The 20498-nt window shown below is 46.5% G+C and overlaps 3 protein-coding genes across 6 annotated transcripts in view; 1 reads left to right on the top strand and 2 right to left on the bottom strand.

The window, feature by feature from the left end:
• Positions 1-306: 306 nt before the first annotated feature.
• Positions 307-10510, bottom strand: LOC135805018 (nucleolar protein dao-5-like). 4 transcript variants are annotated; one of them, XM_065319005.1, is made up of 9 exons: positions 10181-10510; positions 8478-8554; positions 7607-7717; positions 6923-6953; positions 6213-6249; positions 3598-5655; positions 3156-3215; positions 1662-1710; positions 926-1066 (listed from the first exon to the last, which is right to left on the bottom strand). In XM_065319005.1, exons 1-8 carry the CDS (start codon positions 10247-10249, stop codon positions 1673-1675), a joined length of 2481 nt encoding a protein of 826 aa, XP_065175077.1. In that variant the 5' UTR covers positions 10250-10510; the 3' UTR covers positions 926-1066; positions 1662-1672. The 4 variants fall into 4 exon arrangements, 3 of the variants coding, with proteins under 3 accessions (XP_065175076.1, XP_065175077.1, XP_065175078.1); XR_010551111.1 differs by having other exon boundaries at positions 976-1066; positions 3147-3215; XM_065319004.1 differs by lacking the exon at positions 1662-1710 and having other exon boundaries at positions 307-1066.
• Positions 10511-10736: 226 nt separating this feature from the next.
• On the top strand, positions 10737-16854 carry LOC135805017 (PSME3-interacting protein-like). Its single transcript, XM_065319003.1, has 5 exons — positions 10737-10999; positions 13166-13264; positions 15126-15247; positions 15774-15919; positions 16317-16854. The coding sequence occupies exons 1-5, from the start codon at positions 10870-10872 to the stop codon at positions 16606-16608; spliced, it is 789 nt and encodes a 262-aa protein (XP_065175075.1). The 5' UTR covers positions 10737-10869; the 3' UTR covers positions 16609-16854.
• An 833-nt stretch (positions 16855-17687) lies between these two features.
• LOC135805016 (uncharacterized) overlaps positions 17688-20498 on the bottom strand; it is a 12079-nt gene continuing 9268 nt past the window's right edge. The window contains exons 8-10 of the mRNA XM_065319001.1: positions 19257-19325; positions 18729-18831; positions 17688-18182 (exon numbers count right to left, since the gene is read on the bottom strand). Coding sequence (XP_065175073.1) covers positions 18143-18182; positions 18729-18831; positions 19257-19325 — 212 coding nt within the window. The 3' untranslated portion in view covers positions 17688-18142. The remainder of the gene's footprint in view (positions 18183-18728; positions 18832-19256; positions 19326-20498) is intronic.

Genomic DNA, 20498 nt, shown 5'->3' with positions numbered 1-20498 from the left:
TATCTAAAAAGATGGTAAAAAAACTTGCAGAAAATGCGCAGGATAACCTTTCCCCGCAGAATTTTGACTTGTGATCAATTATTATGATACCGGTATGTAGACCGTTCCATATACATGTAGTCAGTATTACCATTACCAAGAGTACATAACCCGGGTTATGTACTCTTGCCATTACCAAGAGTATAATCTTTGTATTACAGTATTACAAGAGTCCACGTGGTTATGGACTCTTTGGTCATGATGCACTTATGCATCATATCTATGGTGGATCGAAGTTGAGAAATACAACTGAGTCGGACACAGACATGGGATGGTAGCCAAGACAGGAATATTTTGGAAGTCCTTGTGGGCGGATTTGTACAGTGAAACTTCAGCATATTGCACCAGTAATCCATGATTTTTTCAAAGCCCCACATAAGTGGACAATAGCAAGAAGGCACAAGAGAATAGCCAGAGAGAAGAAAGGGAAACCAAGGAGGCATAATACACCGGTGGAAATCGGTGCAGACAATAACTGATGGTATTTCAAGGGCAGAGCACAGAGCAAGAAAGGCTAATATTTTACAAAATAGAACATTCCAAGCCAGACACACGAGTATAGAACACCTATAGAATACCAAACAACACAGGAAGCTACAATGTACGTCATGGATTTACCATGCAGTTCATAAGAAAGAAAGAAAACGAGGACAGGATTAGAGCATCAGAGCTAACGCTACAGAGAATAATCAATATTACTTTAAAGTATGTGCACTGATGCTACATGTCCTTCACTCCAGCTCAATACGCTAGTCTCATTCAGCAACCTGATCGACGGCGGCACAATCGGCTCTATTGTTCCACAGAGAGTCGTCCTTCATGACATCGCCCAGTGCAACGGCACCACGCGACAAGAGCCTTTTCTCAATCGGCGTCAGGTCGACAGCGGACGCTGCACCTAGCAAACTGTAGTCAGAATGGACAACGGCAGCAGGTGTCGGCGTCGTCGACTTGCTTACTGAACGTTTTCTCTTACGCACGGGCCGAGTGAGGGCAGCTGATGAAAACTGGCCCTGACCCTCACCATCTACAACAACAACGACAACAAGAGTAGCAGCAGTAACAACAAACAAACAGCAGAAGTAACAACAAACAAACAGCGGCAGTGACAACAAACAAACAGGAGCAGCAACAAACAAACAGCAGCAGCAGCAACAACACAAAGGACAATGACGGCAGAGGCAGCAACAATAAAATTTAAATGCAAAGTACGAACCACTGATGAAAGCATGAAACTTCGCTGGTATTCTCAACAGCAACCGACTTTTCCTTTGTACATAGGAGAGGCATTTATCACAATGGATTCATGGCCACTGTCAAGAAAGTTGCCCGTGCAAAAAGGCAGGGACAAAGCCAAGGAGAGGAGGGACAGGCAGGTAAGTTCCTCACTTGTCAAATCAAATACGAATACATGTAGTACATTACAATGTACTTTGAAGCACCGGTATAGCAAACTAAAAGACATGCACGGAAACCTCTCCTTTTGATCCCAGGTACATGTGGAGAACACATACAAACACACACACACACACACACACACACACACACACACACACACACACACACACACACACACACACACACACACACACACACACATGACATGACGTGGGAAATCCTACCATGATTTTCATCATTGACTGTGCCATGTCAGCCGGGACAAGTGGCTCTCTATGCAGAAGCAAAAATGGTGATATTTGAAGGAGTCATGGCAGTGGCATTATGGCAGTGAAGACACAACTAAGACGTTGTCCGGGTGCAACAGTAGGGAGGTTTAGTCCCACGTAATCTGTGGGTACTTTACGTGTGTGTACCACGTGATACTCAGTGACCCACGTCTAGACGTTTCCTGATTCACGACATACCGTGTATGGAGGCCCACCCACGTTCCGGCAGAACGTGGGTGAAAATCAGAATGGAGCGCATTTTGCAAGCTGTGAGGGTGCTCAGCTGAAGAAGTTTCCGAAACACGAAATCAAAATATTGGATGAGCTTCTTAGGCCCGGGTAGCTTCGTCTTTGACCAGGTTTGGGCCTTTCGCTTCATGCTTTTGTTTGTTCCGTGTGACTAAACACAACATTGCAACGTGGGTGCCCTTCATCCACTTTACGTGTATCACCCACGTACGCGTTTCCGTTACGTGGGAACTAAACCTCCCTAGTGATAGCAGCCGAGACAACCCTGGCAAAGCAGCACACTGTTTCCGTACAGAGGCTGTACTGACAGAAAAGTTCTCAACCCGACTGGAGCTCTCACATGATGAGTTGTGCTTCCCTTGGGTCGAAAGTGCTGCACTGCACTCGCATGCATACATAACTACAGGCGTGCAGCGCACTGCATTGCCAACCAAACGGTTCTGGCCATTTCAGCAGGCATTTCGAAAGTTCGACTCACAGTTTCCGGGCAAGTGCATGCATTTTCCATGTTCTTTTATGCACAGCGGCACAGAATGTAAAGGTTTAGATGTGTTTCGTAGAAGAAAGCTCCCTAGTGAAATTTGCGGAAAACAGTAAATACAGTACTATCGGGTGCCGAAGAACGGCCAGGCTAGAATTTCACCAATTTTTAAGAACGGTCTAAGGCCGGTTTGTTTGCAGATACATGTAAGAACGGAAACTGTACTGTACACTATAATGCACACACAGGCACACAATGAAAACCTTGGCAAATTCCGTTGCGACTCAGAGTTTCATAGCTGAACCAATCATCAGACAACAACCAATCGTACACTCAGAACTTCAGAAATATAACTCTACATAAGTACTAGCAGGTTTGGATGGTACATTTCCGTAGTTTCATGGTACAGTCAAAACATGTGAAGTGGCAGGTGTGCATTTGCGTCACCATGCAACAGTCATGGACTCATACTGGTACATGCATGTGCGGTCCACATGTAAACTTTCGAACATACCTGTACACTCAGTATAGAGTCATACATGTACATGTACATGCATACCTGTACCATCGAATAAGAACGAACGGCTGTGTTCGCGAAAAATACTTGTAAGAACGGGCTCGGCTAGAACCCTGACACGTTCTTCGGCGCCCGACCGTACTGTAGCTGAAAATTGTTATTTGACAAAGAGGAACAATTCCCCACCACTTACGTTACTTACTGCCAGTAGCCTTACGAGATGAAGACACAGCAGTGCTTGAGCCACCGCCCACACTTCCACCTGTGCACAAATTCACACCACACACGCACGCGTAATCGACCCGAATCAGTAATCGACCCGGGTCAACCTCTTCATGTAAAAGCCAACCTACATTTTCCACCGAGCACTTTGAACCCGGGCTGAACTCGGTCCGGGTTAAAAGTTCCCATGTAAACACAGCCTATGTACATGTGTAATTAACTTAAAAGCATACTGTACACACCGCAACCTGGTGCAGTAGAAGGAAGGTTTCAGAGTGATGACCTGGTTCTCAGTCCCCTCAATATATCCACCTGGCCAGACAGACCTGAACAACGAGTGAAGGTCATAGGCTCAAGTCACAGGCTGAAGTCACGCACCAACATGGCTTCAGGTTTTAAGTCACACTGAATAATAATCTCACCGGCCTTCTTAGCTCCTTTGGTTGCGCTTGAGGCATTTTTCGGTGCCTTCGGAGTGGCCTTGGCTGCCGGCGTTTTCTTTGCTGCACCTCCCTTCTTCGCAGCGGCTGGCGTTTTCTGGCTAGTAGCAACCTTAGCTGGTGTCTGAGCAGGCGTAGCGCCACGCTTCTTGGGTGTCTGCGGCAGAGCTGAGGGATTGGACTTGCTGGCTGATGAGACCGGTTTACCACTGGGCTCAATTGGTGGAACGCGGTCACTCTCAGCCTCACTGTGTGTCTCGTATTCCGACCCAGACTCACTGGCGCTGGAGGCAGTAATGCTCTCGTCCTTTATAGGGACCTGCACCTTCTTGTTGGACGCGGGAACTGCAGTTGTAGTTCTGGCAGCAGGCTTCTTACCAGGCGCTGTGTGATTGGTGTTTGCCTTGACCGCCTTGACTGGTGACCGTGTGTGCTCATTGCTAGAACTCTCGCTGTCAGTGGATTCATACTCGGAGGAATCGGACGCATCACTGGTTTTGTTCACGACGATTGTTGGACTCGTGATCAGTGGTGGCGAGGTAGGAACAGCTGATTTACTATCTGCCTTGTGGGGATGTGCAGTACTTTGATCAGTACTGGCTTTTGCATCTCGCCTCAAGTTTGGCAATGCAGTGGTCCTGGGAGCACATTCCCCGCCGCTTTCCGGAACCTCAGAATCTTGGCCAGCTCCAGAAATGGAAGTGGAAGAGGATTTCTTTCTGATTCCCGCAAAACCACCTTTGTTCATGGGTGGCTGTGGTTTGGCGGGTACAGCCGAGGCTGCGGGAGCAGGAGGAGTAGGCGCGTCATCATCCGTTTCCATTCCAGAGTCAGACTCATAGCTAGACGACGATTCACTGCTCTCTGCCGGAGGGGCAGGTGTTTTCTTTGCAGCAGCAGCAGCAGCAGCTAAACTGACAACTGACACAGGCTTGCCAGTTCCCTGCTCTGCAGAAGACGGCTTCTTAGCAGGAACCTTGGCTACTGAAGCAGCTTTCTTCGTTGCTACTGACCCTTTAGCAAAAGCGGGTTGCTCCTCTTCAGAGCTTGACTCCTCAGTTGAAGAGTACGTAGAAGATGAATCGTCTCTATCTTTGTTGCCTTTGGCAGCAGCAGAGAGAGACTGAGAAGTCATTTTAGTAGAGGTCCTATCTTTCGATGGCACAATCGGCTTGGCAACACCTGAACCGGAATTAGTAGCTGCTTTCTTGTTGCCAGCAGTTTTACTGGTGGTATTCGAATTGGAGATCTTCGAGGCTTGCTGTTGCTGCTGCTGCTTTGTTCTAGCAGTGGTAGTGCTCGTTGCCACTTGGCGAGATGAAGGACGATGATCACTGTCAGAGTCTGATTCTTCAGAGGATGAGTAGTCAGAGGAGCTTTCACTCTCAGAGGCCATGTTTGGCTTCGAGTGCAACTTCCCTGCTGTTTGCTTGGATTTACTGCTATGGGCCTTGAGAGAACTCTTGAGAGCACTGGTAACAGCAGCGGCTTGGGGTGGAATCGGGGACGGAATCCTCTCTGGCATGTCCATGCTCACGTCAGCATCGGAAATATGACCGGGGTCGTGGGGAGCTGCTAAGCGTGGATTGGGTTTAGAAGGCTCAGTAGAAAGATTGAGTGGCACCGGTGCGGCTGATGACAGCTGGTGCGAGGCAGCGCTAGGACGTTGATAGGATTTCTTCAAGCTATGGTCGATCGTGTAGTTCTCGGAGTCTTCCAAGCCGGCGTGGAGACTCTTCTTGCGCTTTCGGGACACTTCGCTCTTTCGACCCGATGGAGGCCGGTCGGGTGTGAAAGTGCCACTGCCTGCTGATGTTGCTGCTGCTGACGAGTGTGCCGCTGCGTGAGCATCACCACCCGTGGACGTGTGCATATTGATGGGCGTTGGCATGCAATGAGTCATGACGTGAGCGCCAGCGTAGGGTTGTGACGGCGTTACCATGGGATAGCCTCCGCCGCCAGCAGAGAACATGCCGGCCGGCTGCACGTAGCCATGGTGATGAGCGGCAACTGGCATCGGCGTCACCATGCCAATGCATCCTGCATGGCACACAGTACAGAGCACACACAGACACACACACACACGCGCGCGCGCGCGAACACCCACCAGACACTTTGTGAACTAGTGCGGTGGAGGTTTCCCTGTAACTCTGACACAGGCAGCAGGGCTGTAACGATATCTAAGGCGACATAGCACTGCACTGCACTGGCTACGTGCCTGCTTGTGATACAGTGTCACTGCCTCATGTACTTGTTCATTACCAGAAGCCGGTCACCTAGCAAACCCATGTGAGGGAGGCCATATTATTATACACATATGTACACATATATGCACACACATATGCACACACACACACACACACACACACACACACACACACACACACACACACACACACACACACACACACACACACACACACACATACACACACACACACACACACACACACACACACATACACACACACACACACACACGCAATGCCATCAGAGATTCAAAATCCTCCACGGTCAAACAAAAAAAGATCCACTGAAGCTCAAACAGGCGGCAGCCACGGACAGGATCTAACAGTGTACACACTGTGCTATCGTACCTGCTGCAGTTGATTGCTGGTAGAGATCAGTGGACACCTACAGCAGTTCAAACACAATAGAACAGCAGCGGCGTGGACGTGAAACTACAAAAATAACAACGAGCTGTACAGAGAACACCGTTAGCTGGATCCCTGCCGTGCTTCCACACTTCCTCCTTTCTCGCACGCCGTACGAATGCTCCGGCAAATGGCTTCTAAAACCCTACATGTCTGGACGCCAGGATCAGTGAACTATCTTTTCATTGTACTCTGTGCTTATGCAGGTGGCATCCTGATATGATATGAAGGACAGTTAGAAGTTACTGTATAACACGTTATTTTCGGTGTAATTTTAATTTCGGTAGAGAATTCAGGCACCTAAATTTAGATTACACCTAAAAGGCACTAGAGTATGCACTGTATGCGAAGGGTAGGCTGGTCACCTAATTCTACATTACACCTGAAACCTGGCAGGTACCTGATACCGAAATTTAAATTCACCTAAAATTACATGATATACAGTACTCCATGGCATTTGGGGGGGGGGGGGGCTTGAGTTATCGGGATTCCACCTGTAGCAGTTGCTATTCAATAATTGCCTCCTCGCTTTGTCTAGTGCATTCGATAGTGCATAGATGAGAGCAAAAGCCTATAAACTTAAGTTGTACAACAAACCAAGACCTTGGTCGGCAGAACTACCTTCAAGCACCAAAGAACACAACCATACTTACAGGACCAGCAGGCTTTCCAACGGCACCAGGACTATCCGAAAAAACCCCAACAGCAACACATAAGGAAAGAGTACAATGACTTCAAAGGAAAACGATGGATATTGCAGAAATTGCTGTCATCTTGCCAGGGTAAATGGCAAATGGCAATTCAAGCATTCCTCCAACTGTCAAACATCAATGTAATAGGAAGACTCCTAGCAGGCAACATTACAGGTACTAGTGTCCATGTACATCCCCTACGGCAGGATGTACCGCACTCACTCCATAGAAGCCCCTCTCGAATAATAGCCCCAATGCAACGAACGTTTGAAATAATACAGGGCCCTTTAGAATAGAAGCGAGGACTACTATTTGCAAAGCATCGGGTGACCAGGGAGTGCATGTTCGGTGAGGTCAAGTGCGTACAAAACATCATGTGCATGCAGTGGCATGTACATGTGCACGACATTGTACACGTATGTACATACCAGCACATAGCCAGGTCGACACAGTGAGTGTGACCTAACCCGAGGCCAAGTTGCTTTGAACATTTTAAAAGTGTTAAGGGATTTGATTGGAATACCGGCACACATTGAAACAATAAAAGCCCCTCTCGAATAGAGGCCTCCTCCAAATTGGCATTGGAAAAACAGAAGCCCGGGTTTCTTTCTAATCGAGTGAGTACGGCATGCTCTTCTGACTTACTGATTGACGATATTATCGTATGACGCTACGATCAGCTGATCATCCTTGAGAAGCAGATTTGCATGATAGTGCAGTGGACACATAGCCCCTGTCTCCGTGAATATCTTCAAGCTGCAACAGTAAAAATGAACGCAGAGATGTACAAATGCTGTATCAGATTGAGTTCACTCAGTTAACCAAGTGCTTTGCTAACAGGAAGGGAGCGAGTGTCTCTCTAAGCTTCCGAGCGAACCCTGCGACTGACACACAAGCTGCAGAGTACTCCAGAGGGAAAGCTAGCAATACGAATAAAATCTCTCAAACCAAATAATCAGAAATCCTTTCTCGCATTCAAGATGCACCACCGTACCTGGTAGAATTCAGCTCAGGCATTAGACGCAGCGCTCATACGAGACCGGCACCCATAGAAAATTCCTAGCGCCCCTCGTGAAAGTACAGACCAACATCGGACCCCCAGACAACATACTGCTGCTTACACTGACTGTTGTACACTCTTGGAACAGGAAATTGAGGTCCTGCTCTCCATGAAATGCAGATAGTTGTTGGCTACTAACCCACTTGAGCTCAATCCTGCTGATAGCCAGCATAAGTATACACAATGTGCATGGCAGGGTGGCATACGCACACGCCATTCGCTTACCAGCCAATGCACAACAACACCACTACTGGAGGACAGCCACGAAGCCCAAGAGCCAAGTTAGTTTCTGATTTTTTTTTTTTTTTTTTTTTCTACAAAATCCACATATCTCCAGACACTGGGGTGAATGATGGATAGCACCACTACTGTACAATACTGTACTACGTCATGTACTACGGCATGACCACTACTAGTTTCAACGGCTACTACTAGTATGCTAACTGCTGTACTTACTTCTCGGGTGAGATTGAGAGCACTGAGGCTACTTCACATGCTATATCACCCACGGTAGAGTCCATCCCGACAATCACCTGTGCCAGAAAAATCAAAACAGAAGCAAACAAACACCATGCACACGTATTACGTGCAGGCAACCAGACACGATAATGGCACACACTCCGACTATCTCAGGTGACCTGCGTCATGCCAGGCACCAGCAGGACCCATTTACCTCACTCCACACAAGGGCGGGAGCGCTCCATGACATTGGATGCATCCGAAGCACCCTGGGTTGGTTCACATATCGCTGGTACGCGCCGGGAGGCAACGGCAGTGGGCCCCTTGCAACCTCTCCCGGTGCATTGTGATTATGTGAACCAGTGCAATACGTGCCAAAATCATACGGTAAATCATCACAGGCGATCGCCGGCGAAGCTGGGCAGTGCCCAACTCTTGCAATCTGCCCCGGCACCGATCCCGTACAATTTTGACCAAAAATGGTATGTGAACCGTTTGTGCCAGTGATAGCCGGTCTCGGGATCCAGACTTTGTCAAAATTTCGAACCAAGGCCCATCCTACAATTTCCTAAATTGAAGCCAAAGATGAGGTCCGTTCGTCATTCTTGTAGTCACTTCAAGGTGGCAAATCAAGTCAGCATACCAACCCATCCTTGTCGGATGATCTGCTGGACTGTTGTGCAACTTTTGAGAGAAATACAACTAAAAGTCTAAAACAAACACAAAATATGAAGGATACATTCGCAAGTTATTGTGACTCCATCAACGTTTGCATGCATAATTTCGACACCATCTTTTACTAGATTGCCATAAAAGGTGTAGAAGTAGTTTCACCGCCCGCAGTAAAAGGTAGCACCAAGTGGCCATCACCAAAAGACCTTCACTGTCCCCTGAACTACTGAAGAAACATGGAATTCAAGCTCCAATTGGCATTCTGTGTCGTCGCATTGGGCAAATTCTGTACTACATGGTAGCAGATTTTGTACTACACCAGTACTCGAACTGTACGTGGGACGGACCAGAAGCTGGCTCACCGCCGGTGCTTCCCGGCGCCGATTCGGCTTATGTGAACCAACCCTAACACCCAACGACATCAGGTGACTTCTGAGAGAAGTTCTGACACACAGGACTTGACCAGTATATAAACCATGATTTGGTGATGGTTGGCAGGTACTAGTATAGGTTCCACGCAGAAAAAATGCCGTGACCATGACCCAGTGGTCATGTGCATGGTCACTTGGGTGAAGGGAGCTGTTAGCACAGAAAGTGTCAAAATTCAATATGAGCGAATAGAAGTGGAAGAAGTGAATTGTCCCACTGAATGTGTCACAAGTCACCTGATGATTCATTGAGCAAGAAGCTCGGAGTTACGACAGACTCTACAAACTTCCTTTTGTGCCTTTCGTGTGCATGTACAAATGCTATGATACAGGCAAGAGCAGATAATTATACATTTTTTTACACACACAACAGAGGCGAAAGGCTGCGTAGCTGTAACTTTATGTTTCACACATTTCAGCGATCGTCAGAGAGCAGCATTTACTACTTAGACATAATGATTGTACTCTTGATACAGACAATATGACAACTACAAGTACATGCTATAGAAACTGCTCTCAACACTACAACAGAAACCTGGAAAAAGAGTACAGCTCGAGTTGAGGAAATAAATAAACTCGACAACAGCAGGCCGTACTTACGTATGTTTGTTGACCATGGCGAGGTAACACCACCCGAAGGCGAAGAAAATCGGATTTTTCTTCGGCCATTCTCAACAAGCAAGTGCTTCTACTCTGCTACAGAGAAGCACAGCGATAGCGATGTAGATACTCACTCCTGCACTGCCGAACGTACAGTAAGAAAGATTTGTATTTGGTCTCTAGTCTAACACAGCTTGGTCTTCTTCTCCTCCTCTAGGGATCCGGCCAAAGTGCCAAGTCCGCAGGTGGACCACATACACATGCATCAACCAAACACCAAAAAGTAGCTACCATCAATCATGTCTTTCTAATTCTTCCTTGAAGTAATAGTTAGTTCTTCAGACACTACTATACTACACGTCGTTGTTCTCTTCTTTTCGTGGAGTGAGCACGTGTACAGTGCTCGAAGAGTCCTTTGACCATACTATGAGTGTCCTCAAAAGAAACTTATAGCAACCATTTTATTGATGCATGGAAAATCAAGAAATCAACGACAAAATTTTTAAAAGAGGCAAAAAATTGGATTTTCTTTTATACACAAAATTATGATGTACATTCCAAAATAATGGTTGAATTGTGATTGTATGGATAGCTATAATTATTATAGACGAGGAGGTGTGCTATCTTTGCTAGACGTTGATGTACTCTTGTGATGCTCCGTGCACAAGGGCTTGGAGAACCCCTCGAAAATGAATTTCGCCAGTGGTGGTACAGAAAAAGCTCCGTCGTTCAAATCCATAAAAGAGGATTCCAAGCTTGAAACTGAACTCGACAAACGCCAAGAAGAGTGGGAGAAAGTAAAATCAACCGAAGTAGAAGGTAAATTACACGTTCCTGATTTCATATGTACCTGCGGTGTGGTGGATTTTCCTGGAAGTTATTGAAGTCTAAAGGACTTACGATTCATGAGGAGTAAAAGAAAATTTGATGCCACTTTTAATGCAATGTTCACCACTGTTCAAGCCTCACACCAAGAGTACATAAACCAGAGTGTGCAACTCCGGGAGAATAAGCCCATTTCTAAGTTTTTGTTTAGATCATAGTGACTCATGTTGACTGCATCTTGCACCAGTATACACGATCATTATCACTAGTTAGTTTCTGTTGCTCGTTGCTCCATGTCGTGCAAAAGGTGAGCGCAAACCTTTTCCATTATTGCCATACAGTTGAACATCGATTATCCGCACATCGACTATCCGACCATTCGATTATCCGTAACAGTTTTTTTGGGCGCACGTGCCGTAGAGTACGCACTGTGCATGTAGTGAGCCATTCAAAAAATACGAAAATTTTGAAAAGTAAAAAGTAAAAAGGTCGTGCGGCTAGTAATAACCACTGAAAGTGTGTGAGTGACAGTTTTTTCTTATCCGGAACATTTGCCTTATCTGAACACCGCCTGACAGTTGTCTGCCCAGAGGTGGTCGGATAATCGATGTTCAACTGTAGTGATACAGTGATTTGGCCCTGAACTTTCTGTTTGACAACCGTCATCCTATCGTTCATGATGACCAAAGCAAAGCACACTTTTTTGCTGTTTGGTCCAGGCCCAAATTCCCCAAACATGGGAAATTGGTGTGTATTTTGCCCTTCACTGTCCCCGGGGAAAATCGCTGAAAAAATCGCAAAAAAAACACGGCATAATATCATATAATCATGGCATAATTTGCGGTGAATTTGCGGTAAATATGCGGTGAATATTATTGATATGCGGCAAGTTTGCAGTTGATATGAGGCAATTTTCAGTGAGTATGTAGTGAAATCAATCAGTTACAAGTCTCTGGTGTAAGCACTCGTCATATTTGATTACAAAGCCGCCACAATGAGACGTTGCTGACCGAACAGTGCACTGTGTGTACGTGTAGTGCAACAAAAAAGTTCAAAACGCGGGGAAAATCGCGGAAAACGCGGTCTTTTAAAAAATCGCAAAAAATCGCGGGGAAAAATGCGGCCGCAGAATCGCGATTTTCCCCGGGGACAGCCTTCATTTTTGCAGTAGTGTGCAACAGAAATCACCTTGGTGATACAGTAAAATGACGACTTGTATTGTAAACCAGTGTGAGATGCAGCAAAGGCGACTCACTGTGACCAAAGCAAACACTTGCTTTGCCATGGGCTCATTCTCCCTGAATTCTCCCTGAACAGCACTCTGCTGTATTGAGTCAGATTTACTAGTATTCTAATTTCCAGGGTCTCGAGTCGCTTGTGGAAAGCGACAAAGTACTGGCATTCAAGCGTAATGCAAAAACTGGTCAGTTGCAAAAGAGATTTGGCTCCATTGAGACTTTGAGTCTTGATGGGCCCATGCAATAGCCCTGTGAAGTCGCACAATGTTACATGAGAGCGCATAGCTATATATCTGGGACAGTGCTTAAGAAAGGTGTTCCCCTACTCCACGTAGCATGCATGGGTTCAGAATTCAGACACTTTATCCTGCCGTGACACGACTGCAGCACGGCCGTAACTACTCTGTACCATCATGCTACAAACAAATAGAAAGTTTCATTGCCAAGTACCAGCCACTCTCCCTTGTTACCGTGTTGATCAGTACAAGCAAGAGTACATAACCCCCAAGGGTATGCAACCCCAGTCTATGGGTCTGCGACTGCACGACTTCACATCATAATGACAAACCCATACGCATTATTTGCATCCTGTGCATGATAGATACAGGGCTGTACGCAACCCTGCTTTGGGTTCAACTCTCTTTAACTTTGCACTGTTTGGCCACGTAGCCTATTGAACCATGTCAGCCGTCGCAGCACTGGATAAAGATGGTGCAGCCAGTTGCACACTCTTGGGGGGGGGGGGGGGGGGCATGTACTCTTGGTGGGAGGGAGCCGGATGCCCGGAATGCAGTGCATTGTAATGAAAGTGTTTGTCGTAAATCTGCTTCAGTCAATTTTCCGCTGCTTGATGAGAAGACTGGATATAGCGGAGTCTGATTGTAAAGTGGTAGGGTTTCTTCTCTTTTTTTGTTCTTTACAGGTAATGAGGGTCTTCCGATTGACCGGCGTCCTCTATGGATGAAACTGCAGGAGCAGAAGGATAAGAAGCAGGCAGAATGGGATGAAAAGCATGACCCGAGTAAGACATACCGCATACTGTACTGTACACCCTCGCTTATCTGCGCTTCGGTTATCTGTGGCTTCACTGATGTGTGCTCGTGAACACGTGGTGCATTGGATTGAATGCAGCATGAGCAATATTTGCTGCACTGAACAGCTATAGAGCTGTGCTGGCATGTTGGTGTGCATGGAGCGACCTTGGGATTTATTCATTTATTTCTACAACATCTCCTGGCTCGCCATACGCCTGCCAATAGTGAGAATGAAATGAAGGGTGGTAACCAACCACGGCTAACTAAAAACTACATTTAAAATGGGAGGGAAAGAGAGAAGAAGAAGAAGAGAACGAGTGGTGACAAGATCAGTGAGTTGCATGTGGAGAGAAAGTGCAAGTTTGAATTCCTTGATACTGGTGCATGTCTTAAAAGGCTCGAAGGCAGGGTGGACCATAGGGAGTATGCAGTGAACAAAGGGGATTTCAGGCACCGGGAAGGATTAACACAAGGCAGTGACATAGCATTGCAAGTGGGTCTAGTGGGAACAAACCAGATATACAAAGCAAGGTGCCGCGGAACTTGGGCAAATCATATCCTATAAACAAGTGGGCAGAGATGTTGTTCGTGTTGCTTTTTCCTAAGGGGAGATGAAGATGCAAGGTTGTAAAGACATTGAGATGAGATGAGATGGTCCTTTCTAAATAGGATCTTTAGAAGCAGGCGCTGATGGGCTTCCAGTGTTTGAAGTAGTGCCTCGGACAGTGTCAGTTCGCATCACACTGTAGCACCCATACCTTCTGATGCCCTTCAGTTGTCCAGATGAATAAGACAGTGTCAGTTCGCATCACACTGTAGCACCCATACCTTCTGATGCCCTTCAGTTGTCCAGATGAATAAGGGATCGAAGTAATCTAGTAATTACGGACGGCCCCTGTAACGGGAGAAAACCAGATTACGGACGGCCCCTGTAACGGGAGAAAACCAGATGGGAACAGCATATTCGACAAGGGGACGACGGACATAGCATTTATACATGTTCGGTGCACAGTTAGGGAGGAACTTAGACGTAATGGCGTAGGAGAAACACCCAACCACGGAATTGGTTTGTAATCTGTGTAATGTGCTACGCTAAACAAAGAGATGGGGTAATTAATATAAGGATACAGTCAGACCTCGCTTAATTAACCGCACACATCCGTTTTCCACAAAAAAAATTCCGGATAGGCGAAGGAACCGGATAATCGAACACCGGTTTTTGTTGGATACATCACGTATGCTGCACATTTGTAATCAGCTATTTTCTTCTGGATGGCGAGGGATCCGGATACGCGAGGTCTGACTAGCACTCAAGTGCAGGTGGGAACAGGGCTGAGACAGTAACGTGGTAACATGCATCATGATGTTACTAGGACTATGGTCTGGTACAGGCCCTGCAGGGTGAGTGGGCATACAACACAGGCCCTACAGGGTGAGTGGGCATACAACACACACTAACTATTACTGAAAGTGGCCGCAATCAGGGCTAAATCGCTGTAGTAGGGGAACAGTGGGTGACAAATTGATTAAAAGGCTAAAACAGAAGGAGGCCGGGATATGATCCTTGTGCTACTCTCAGATCTTGCCGCGGTACCGTCTACTTGGAGATAAAACAATTCCTGGCGAGGCGTTATGCTACCCTGGCCCTGGGGGGTCCCAAATGTGTATGGCACAGGCAACCTTCATACTGCCCATTCCTGATACCTATCTCCATTGTTGATTGTGTCTTGTGGTGTATTATTCAGTAGCTTTGAGTGGTGTTTCACCCGATTCAGGTACCACCATTACACTCTGGTTTTCTCTCCTCAAATCTTCACGTGTAATATGTATATGCCCGCTCTTCCATAGAGGCGATGGTGCAAGGCTTGGAAGAGGAAGAGGCTGAGTTTCTCAACAAAGTGGCCGACTATCAGTCACGCATCAAGAACAACCAGCGTCAAGAGGAGCTCCGGGAGATGCGGGAGTTCCGGGTAATTTTGTGCACACCCTACACACACACCAGAATCCATATGAACATAGTAACTTGTGCTACCAGACTATGCGAGCACCACGCAAGCCATTATACTCGTTCGCCAGAACGTTTGGTATCATATGGCTCATTGATTTATACCCAGGTGGATAATGCAGTGCGAAAATTGTGTTCAGGAGTACACAGGCAACCCACCCCAGTGATCGTACGGCACTTCCTTGTGCATCCAAGACTGTCACTTGTATAATCAAAGTCACTCATGGGAACGTACTTCACTGACAATGGTAGTAGCAAGGTTGATATTCTGATGTATACAAAATCCATGCAACATCCTGATTTTTGTTCTCGCTGGTACGGAGCCAGCATCGGGGCAACATGACCATTGCCGATCATGCTGTGATACCCCTGTATTGTATTCAATAATATAATGTATTATGATTCCCAAGTACATTTACAGCGACATAATAATATTGAATGTAGACCGTTTTGGTTTGAGGATTGTGAATTTCTTCTCTTTCTTGTTCCAGGAGGCATCTATGCAAGCACCGCATGTTGATCCAGATGCACAGGTGCGGGACAACCTCTTCCAGTCGGTTGCCGCACAGGCAAAGAAAAAGTCTGGAAAGTCGCAGGCATCGCTTTTTGCGGGGCTGGTCAAGACGAAACGGAAGCGGTACGCTCGCTCTCTCTCTCTCTCTCTCTCTTCTCTCTCTCTCTCTCTCTCTCTCTCTCTCTCTCTCTCTCTCTCTCTCTCTCTCTCTCTCTCTCTCTCTCTCTCTCTGTTCCAGTCAGCTCATTGTTACTTTAGAATTATGGTAATGTTTTGCTTGTCGTACAGGACGATTGTGTAATGCACTTATTGGGACTGTGTGATGGTGGCTGGATACCAGCCAGCCACTGTGTGCCAGGATCATGGCACATGTGCTGAGCCACTGCCTACAACCTAGAGAACTTACCTCATAATGACGATATTTTGATGCAGCATCTCTTCATGGGTTCGACGTCAAGCGCAAATAACTTGAAATAAGTCAATCCATGGTGTGTGGGTTTTACTCTCCCTGTCTGCACAGGAGTTTGGACGATGACCCGTCTGGTAAGTCTTCTCGCCGATCACTGGAGAGTGCTGATCGTGAAGGCTCATCCAGCGCCCGTACTACTACTACGCATGGGAGCCAAGAGCAGGTATCTTCTACAGCCAAGGCTGAGGAGCGTGAACCGCTTCCATCAGCACTAGCAGCTAGTTCAGGTGCTAAACAGGCCGCTTCCGGGGCCCCAGTGACATCACCATCGAATGATAAGCCCCAGGGTCTGGCCGGTCTTCAGGCGTATAGCGATGATGACTCCGATGACGATTCTGAATAGTTCACTGCTCTCCAGGCTTGTTTCCTGCTTCGAAACTACTTGCCTCCTTTCTTTCCATCAAACTGCTGAATTGCTTTGTACATAGCGTTTCCCCTAACTCCCCATCCTTTATTCTACTGCACATAATCACTATCCGTGTTGAGTTTTGCGTCTTGCTTGATGAAGTACTCTTTTTTTTAATTAGACTGCAGGCTCAGTCCAATCTTTGCTATTTTCTCTCAATATTCATGGTTTCCGAGCTGGTTTGCTGATTGTGGTGTGTTCATGAAGCTGTGGCTAGTGTGGGTCGTATACTTTGCAGTACTTCGTATGGTCGGTATCTTCTGTTATCGACTTCAGATACTACATGTAGTACATGCTACAGTAATAGAGTGCTCAACACATGCACAGTTCCTGGCCATTGACAAGCTGCATGAAACAGCAACTGCTGTTGATGAAGCATCTAGACGAAAGATTAGGAGAATTATATTATACCGGAAACTGATACGAGTACTGAGCACACGTCCACAGATCCGGTATACATGTTAGTACAGAACGGTATGAGAGAAGTATTGTCACATGCAGCTTGCAAATGCCATGCATAACTCAACTGCAATCCCTGAGAAAAGCACCTTAAATCACTCATAAAAATATAACTAACTAATTCTGCACATCCTCTGTCTTGATCATTATGCAGAGTGAGAGAGAACCATAGTTCCAGCTCTCAATAAATAGTCATTATGCAGAGTTGCACACCATGGCTTCGAAAAAAATGTGCCAAGAGTACATTAATCCAGCACCCTCTACAAACGAGCATAATTTTCAGCAATCCAAATGTTCATTTCATGCATACTGCAGCAGTAAATCAGATCTTCTAATCCAGCACCCCAGCAGAATTTCAGTAGCACAAAATGGTGCCGGATTATAAAGGGACCACTGTAATGGCTATGTAACAGGGAGTCGTAAAATATTTTACGACTCCCTGCTATGTACAGTACTTGGTCTCATCCCCCCCCCCCTCCCCCGTGGTATTTGACGACTTCCTGATGAGCACACACCCACACCAGGTGCACCAGCACCTACATCAGGAAGACCATGGATAGGTTCATCAGTCTACACAACCTATAATTGCGACCAGAAGGCGAATAAATAAAACTCTCTGTGAAGGACAAACTCATCGTTACCAAAGCAATGCTTTTCGGCAAGCATGGCCTAATGTCAAGAAAAGACACCCTGGTCATGACTCACGGGCCTTTGATAATGGAGTGAAGTCCTGGAGTCAAAGTGACTGTTTCGATGGGTTAGAAAATAACAGGACGTAAAGGAAAAAGATAACAGCACATCCAATATGTTGGTGTTGCGGGTTAGCAGCAAGTGGTGGCCAGCACCTACACTGTAGCAGGGAATACCCTTTGTTCAGGGAAAGTAATAAAACGAATCAACAGACTTAGATTCGCTGGGAAACACAAGTCAACAGGCATGGAGTAAAGCAGTGATGCAATCGTCAAGGTCACAATGCCAAGTGGGTGCAAAACAACAGGCTTCGAGCCCCTGTCTACGCAGAGTTGACTACACCATTCGCCGTGGGGCTTGGCCTGAGCAATGAACAAACACATGTACACACACACACACACACACACACACACACACACACACACACACACACACACACACACACACACACACACACACACACACACACACACACACACACACACACACACACACACACACACACACACACACACACACACACACACACACACACACACACACACACACACACACACACACACACACACACACACACACACACACACACACACACACACACACACACACACACACACACACACACACACACACACACACACACACACACACACACACACACACACACACACACACACACACACACACACACACACACACACACACACACACACACACACACACACACACACACACACAGTGATATTATTCTTAGCTCATGGGCTTACGTGCGGACGTGTGCTTCACATGTGCTTTCGTGCACAGAAGTACGACACATGTGGACATGTACCAGTATTGAGAAAGTTTGACAAAGAAATCACAAAAAAAAACTGCTCATGAAAACAACAACAACAAAAACTGGCACTAACCCGGCTGAAGGCGTAGTAGTAGTACCAGGCACGAAACACATTGGTGATGCTACGTACGGAGATATCGGCGGTGATGCCGAGTCATCCTGATCCGTCTCAAACACTGCAAGCCAGTAGGAAGACGGAACAACAAGATATTTAGTATACAAGCTGCACATACATGTACAAAGAGTTGTCCCGGTATAATATCAACATTGCAGGCCACGAAGGGCGACCATGACATACCACAATGGCCAGTACAGAGTGTATTCACACTCTACAGAGTGTTCACATGTTTGCATAGGCAACTGTACATCTAGAGCTGCGAAAACCGAACTTCACTTCACGCGACATCACATTAGTTCAAACTTGATTATTCAGTTTTTTTTTGCACCAGTGGCTGTGGCAAATGATACACAACATGGACATGGTGCTGTACTTGGAGTTGAACCTGGTACTAGTGGTAGTGGACATCATCAACAGCCAGTCTATACAGTCTTCTCACGAATACTACAAGTGTAGTAGTAACATTATAAAACACAAACGTACCGTCAATTGCTAAGTATTTGCTCATTAGAGAAGACACATCGTTGCTGCCGGCTGCCATTGCACTCATCACTGTAGGGAAATACAGCGGAAACACAGTCACTTAACCAAGGTCATAACCTATCGTAATAGTTGTACAGTATAATGCCTTTACAGAGCGTGTGTGTACATAATAATATATTATATGGATCATTGCCATGGGCTGGGGGAGAGTAACTAGATACATTGAGGTACAAGCAATCAGAGCAATCACAGTCACAGCTGATGGAAAAGAGAAGGCAGCGACAAGGTAAACACCACGCATGCCCCCCCCCCCCCTCCCCCCCCCAACAGTCTACGCATAGGTCCATGCACTCAGATTGCCAATACAGTGAGCTCCACTTGACAGGCTCACGGCCATTACCCACTTGAGCGAGAGAAACCAAAACTTCAGATCCAGCCTAGCACTGGAGAAGAATGCCAGCAGCAGCTGCAAGCATGCCAAGGTAACACCCTCCCTCTCTGATACCGTAAAAGCCATTATTCCCGTAGCTATGCAGAAGACGTTACTTCAGTAACGTCTGGCGCTAGCCAGGGTCCACACAGCTTTAATTTGGTATTTGTGTGTTTGTTTGTTTGTGTCACGCCTGGCGCTATCCCGTATCTGTCCCGTACCGTACCGTACCATCAAACACAGCTGGCCACATACAGCTGGCCGCAATATTCAAATAGGGCTTTCAAACGCAAGATCATATTAAACGTGAAGCATCTTGGAAGAATGGGTATGAATGCGAAGTGTATGGGGGAATGCATGTTGGGCGATAGTGCGGGTTCGAATTCCAGGATATGCCTGACAAAAATTAGGAGAATTGAAAAATTTATAACATCCCTATGCTTTTTTGCCGTCATCAAGGCGGTAGACGATGTCGTATTACCCTCGATCGTACCTGTCCCGTACCTATCCCGTACCGCACCATCAAAGACGGCTGGCCACAATGCATATTCAAATAGGGCTTTCAAATGCAAGATCATAACGTGAAGCAACTTGGAAGAATTAGTATGTACATGTATGCAAAGTGTATCGGGGGATGCATGCAGGGCGCGCGATAGTGCGGGTTCGAATCCCAGGTTATGTCTCTTAAAAAAAGGAATTTTTTAAAGAATTTATAACATCCCTATGCTTTTTTTTGTCTAGGTCATCAAGGCAAAAAAAGCATAGCGTTGGGCCCTGAGCTTCCAAGCTCTCTCGTTTGGTGTTTGTGTCAC

This window comes from Sycon ciliatum, chromosome 1 (assembly GCF_964019385.1).
Source record: "Sycon ciliatum chromosome 1, ocSycCili1.1, whole genome shotgun sequence".
Classification (NCBI taxonomy): Eukaryota; Metazoa; Porifera; class Calcarea; order Leucosolenida; family Sycettidae; genus Sycon; species Sycon ciliatum.
Note: the sequence above shows the minus strand (reverse complement) of the source record. Positions and strands in the feature narration are given on the sequence as shown.

Excerpts from the sequence above, each read along its gene's own strand:
- LOC135805017 (XM_065319003.1), top strand. The coding sequence starts at position 10,870 with ATGAATTTCGCCAGTGGTGGTACAGAAAAAGCTCCGTCGTTCAAATCC. Across the intron at positions 15,248-15,773 it reads GGGAGATGCGGGAGTTCCGG|GAGGCATCTATGCAAGCACC; the intron begins GTAATTTTGTGC and ends TTCTTGTTCCAG. Across the intron at positions 15,920-16,316 it reads GTCAAGACGAAACGGAAGCG|GAGTTTGGACGATGACCCGT; the intron begins GTACGCTCGCTC and ends CTGTCTGCACAG.
- LOC135805018 (XM_065319004.1), bottom strand. The coding sequence starts at position 10,249 with ATGGCCGAAGAAAAATCCGATTTTCTTCGCCTTCGGGTGGTGTTACCT. Across the intron at positions 6,954-7,606 it reads TACGATAATATCGTCAATCA|TCCTGGTGCCGTTGGAAAGC; the intron begins GTAAGTCAGAAG and ends TTTTTCGGATAG. Across the intron at positions 3,216-3,597 it reads CAAAGGAGCTAAGAAGGCCG|GTGGAAGTGTGGGCGGTGGC; the intron begins GTGAGATTATTA and ends ATTTGTGCACAG.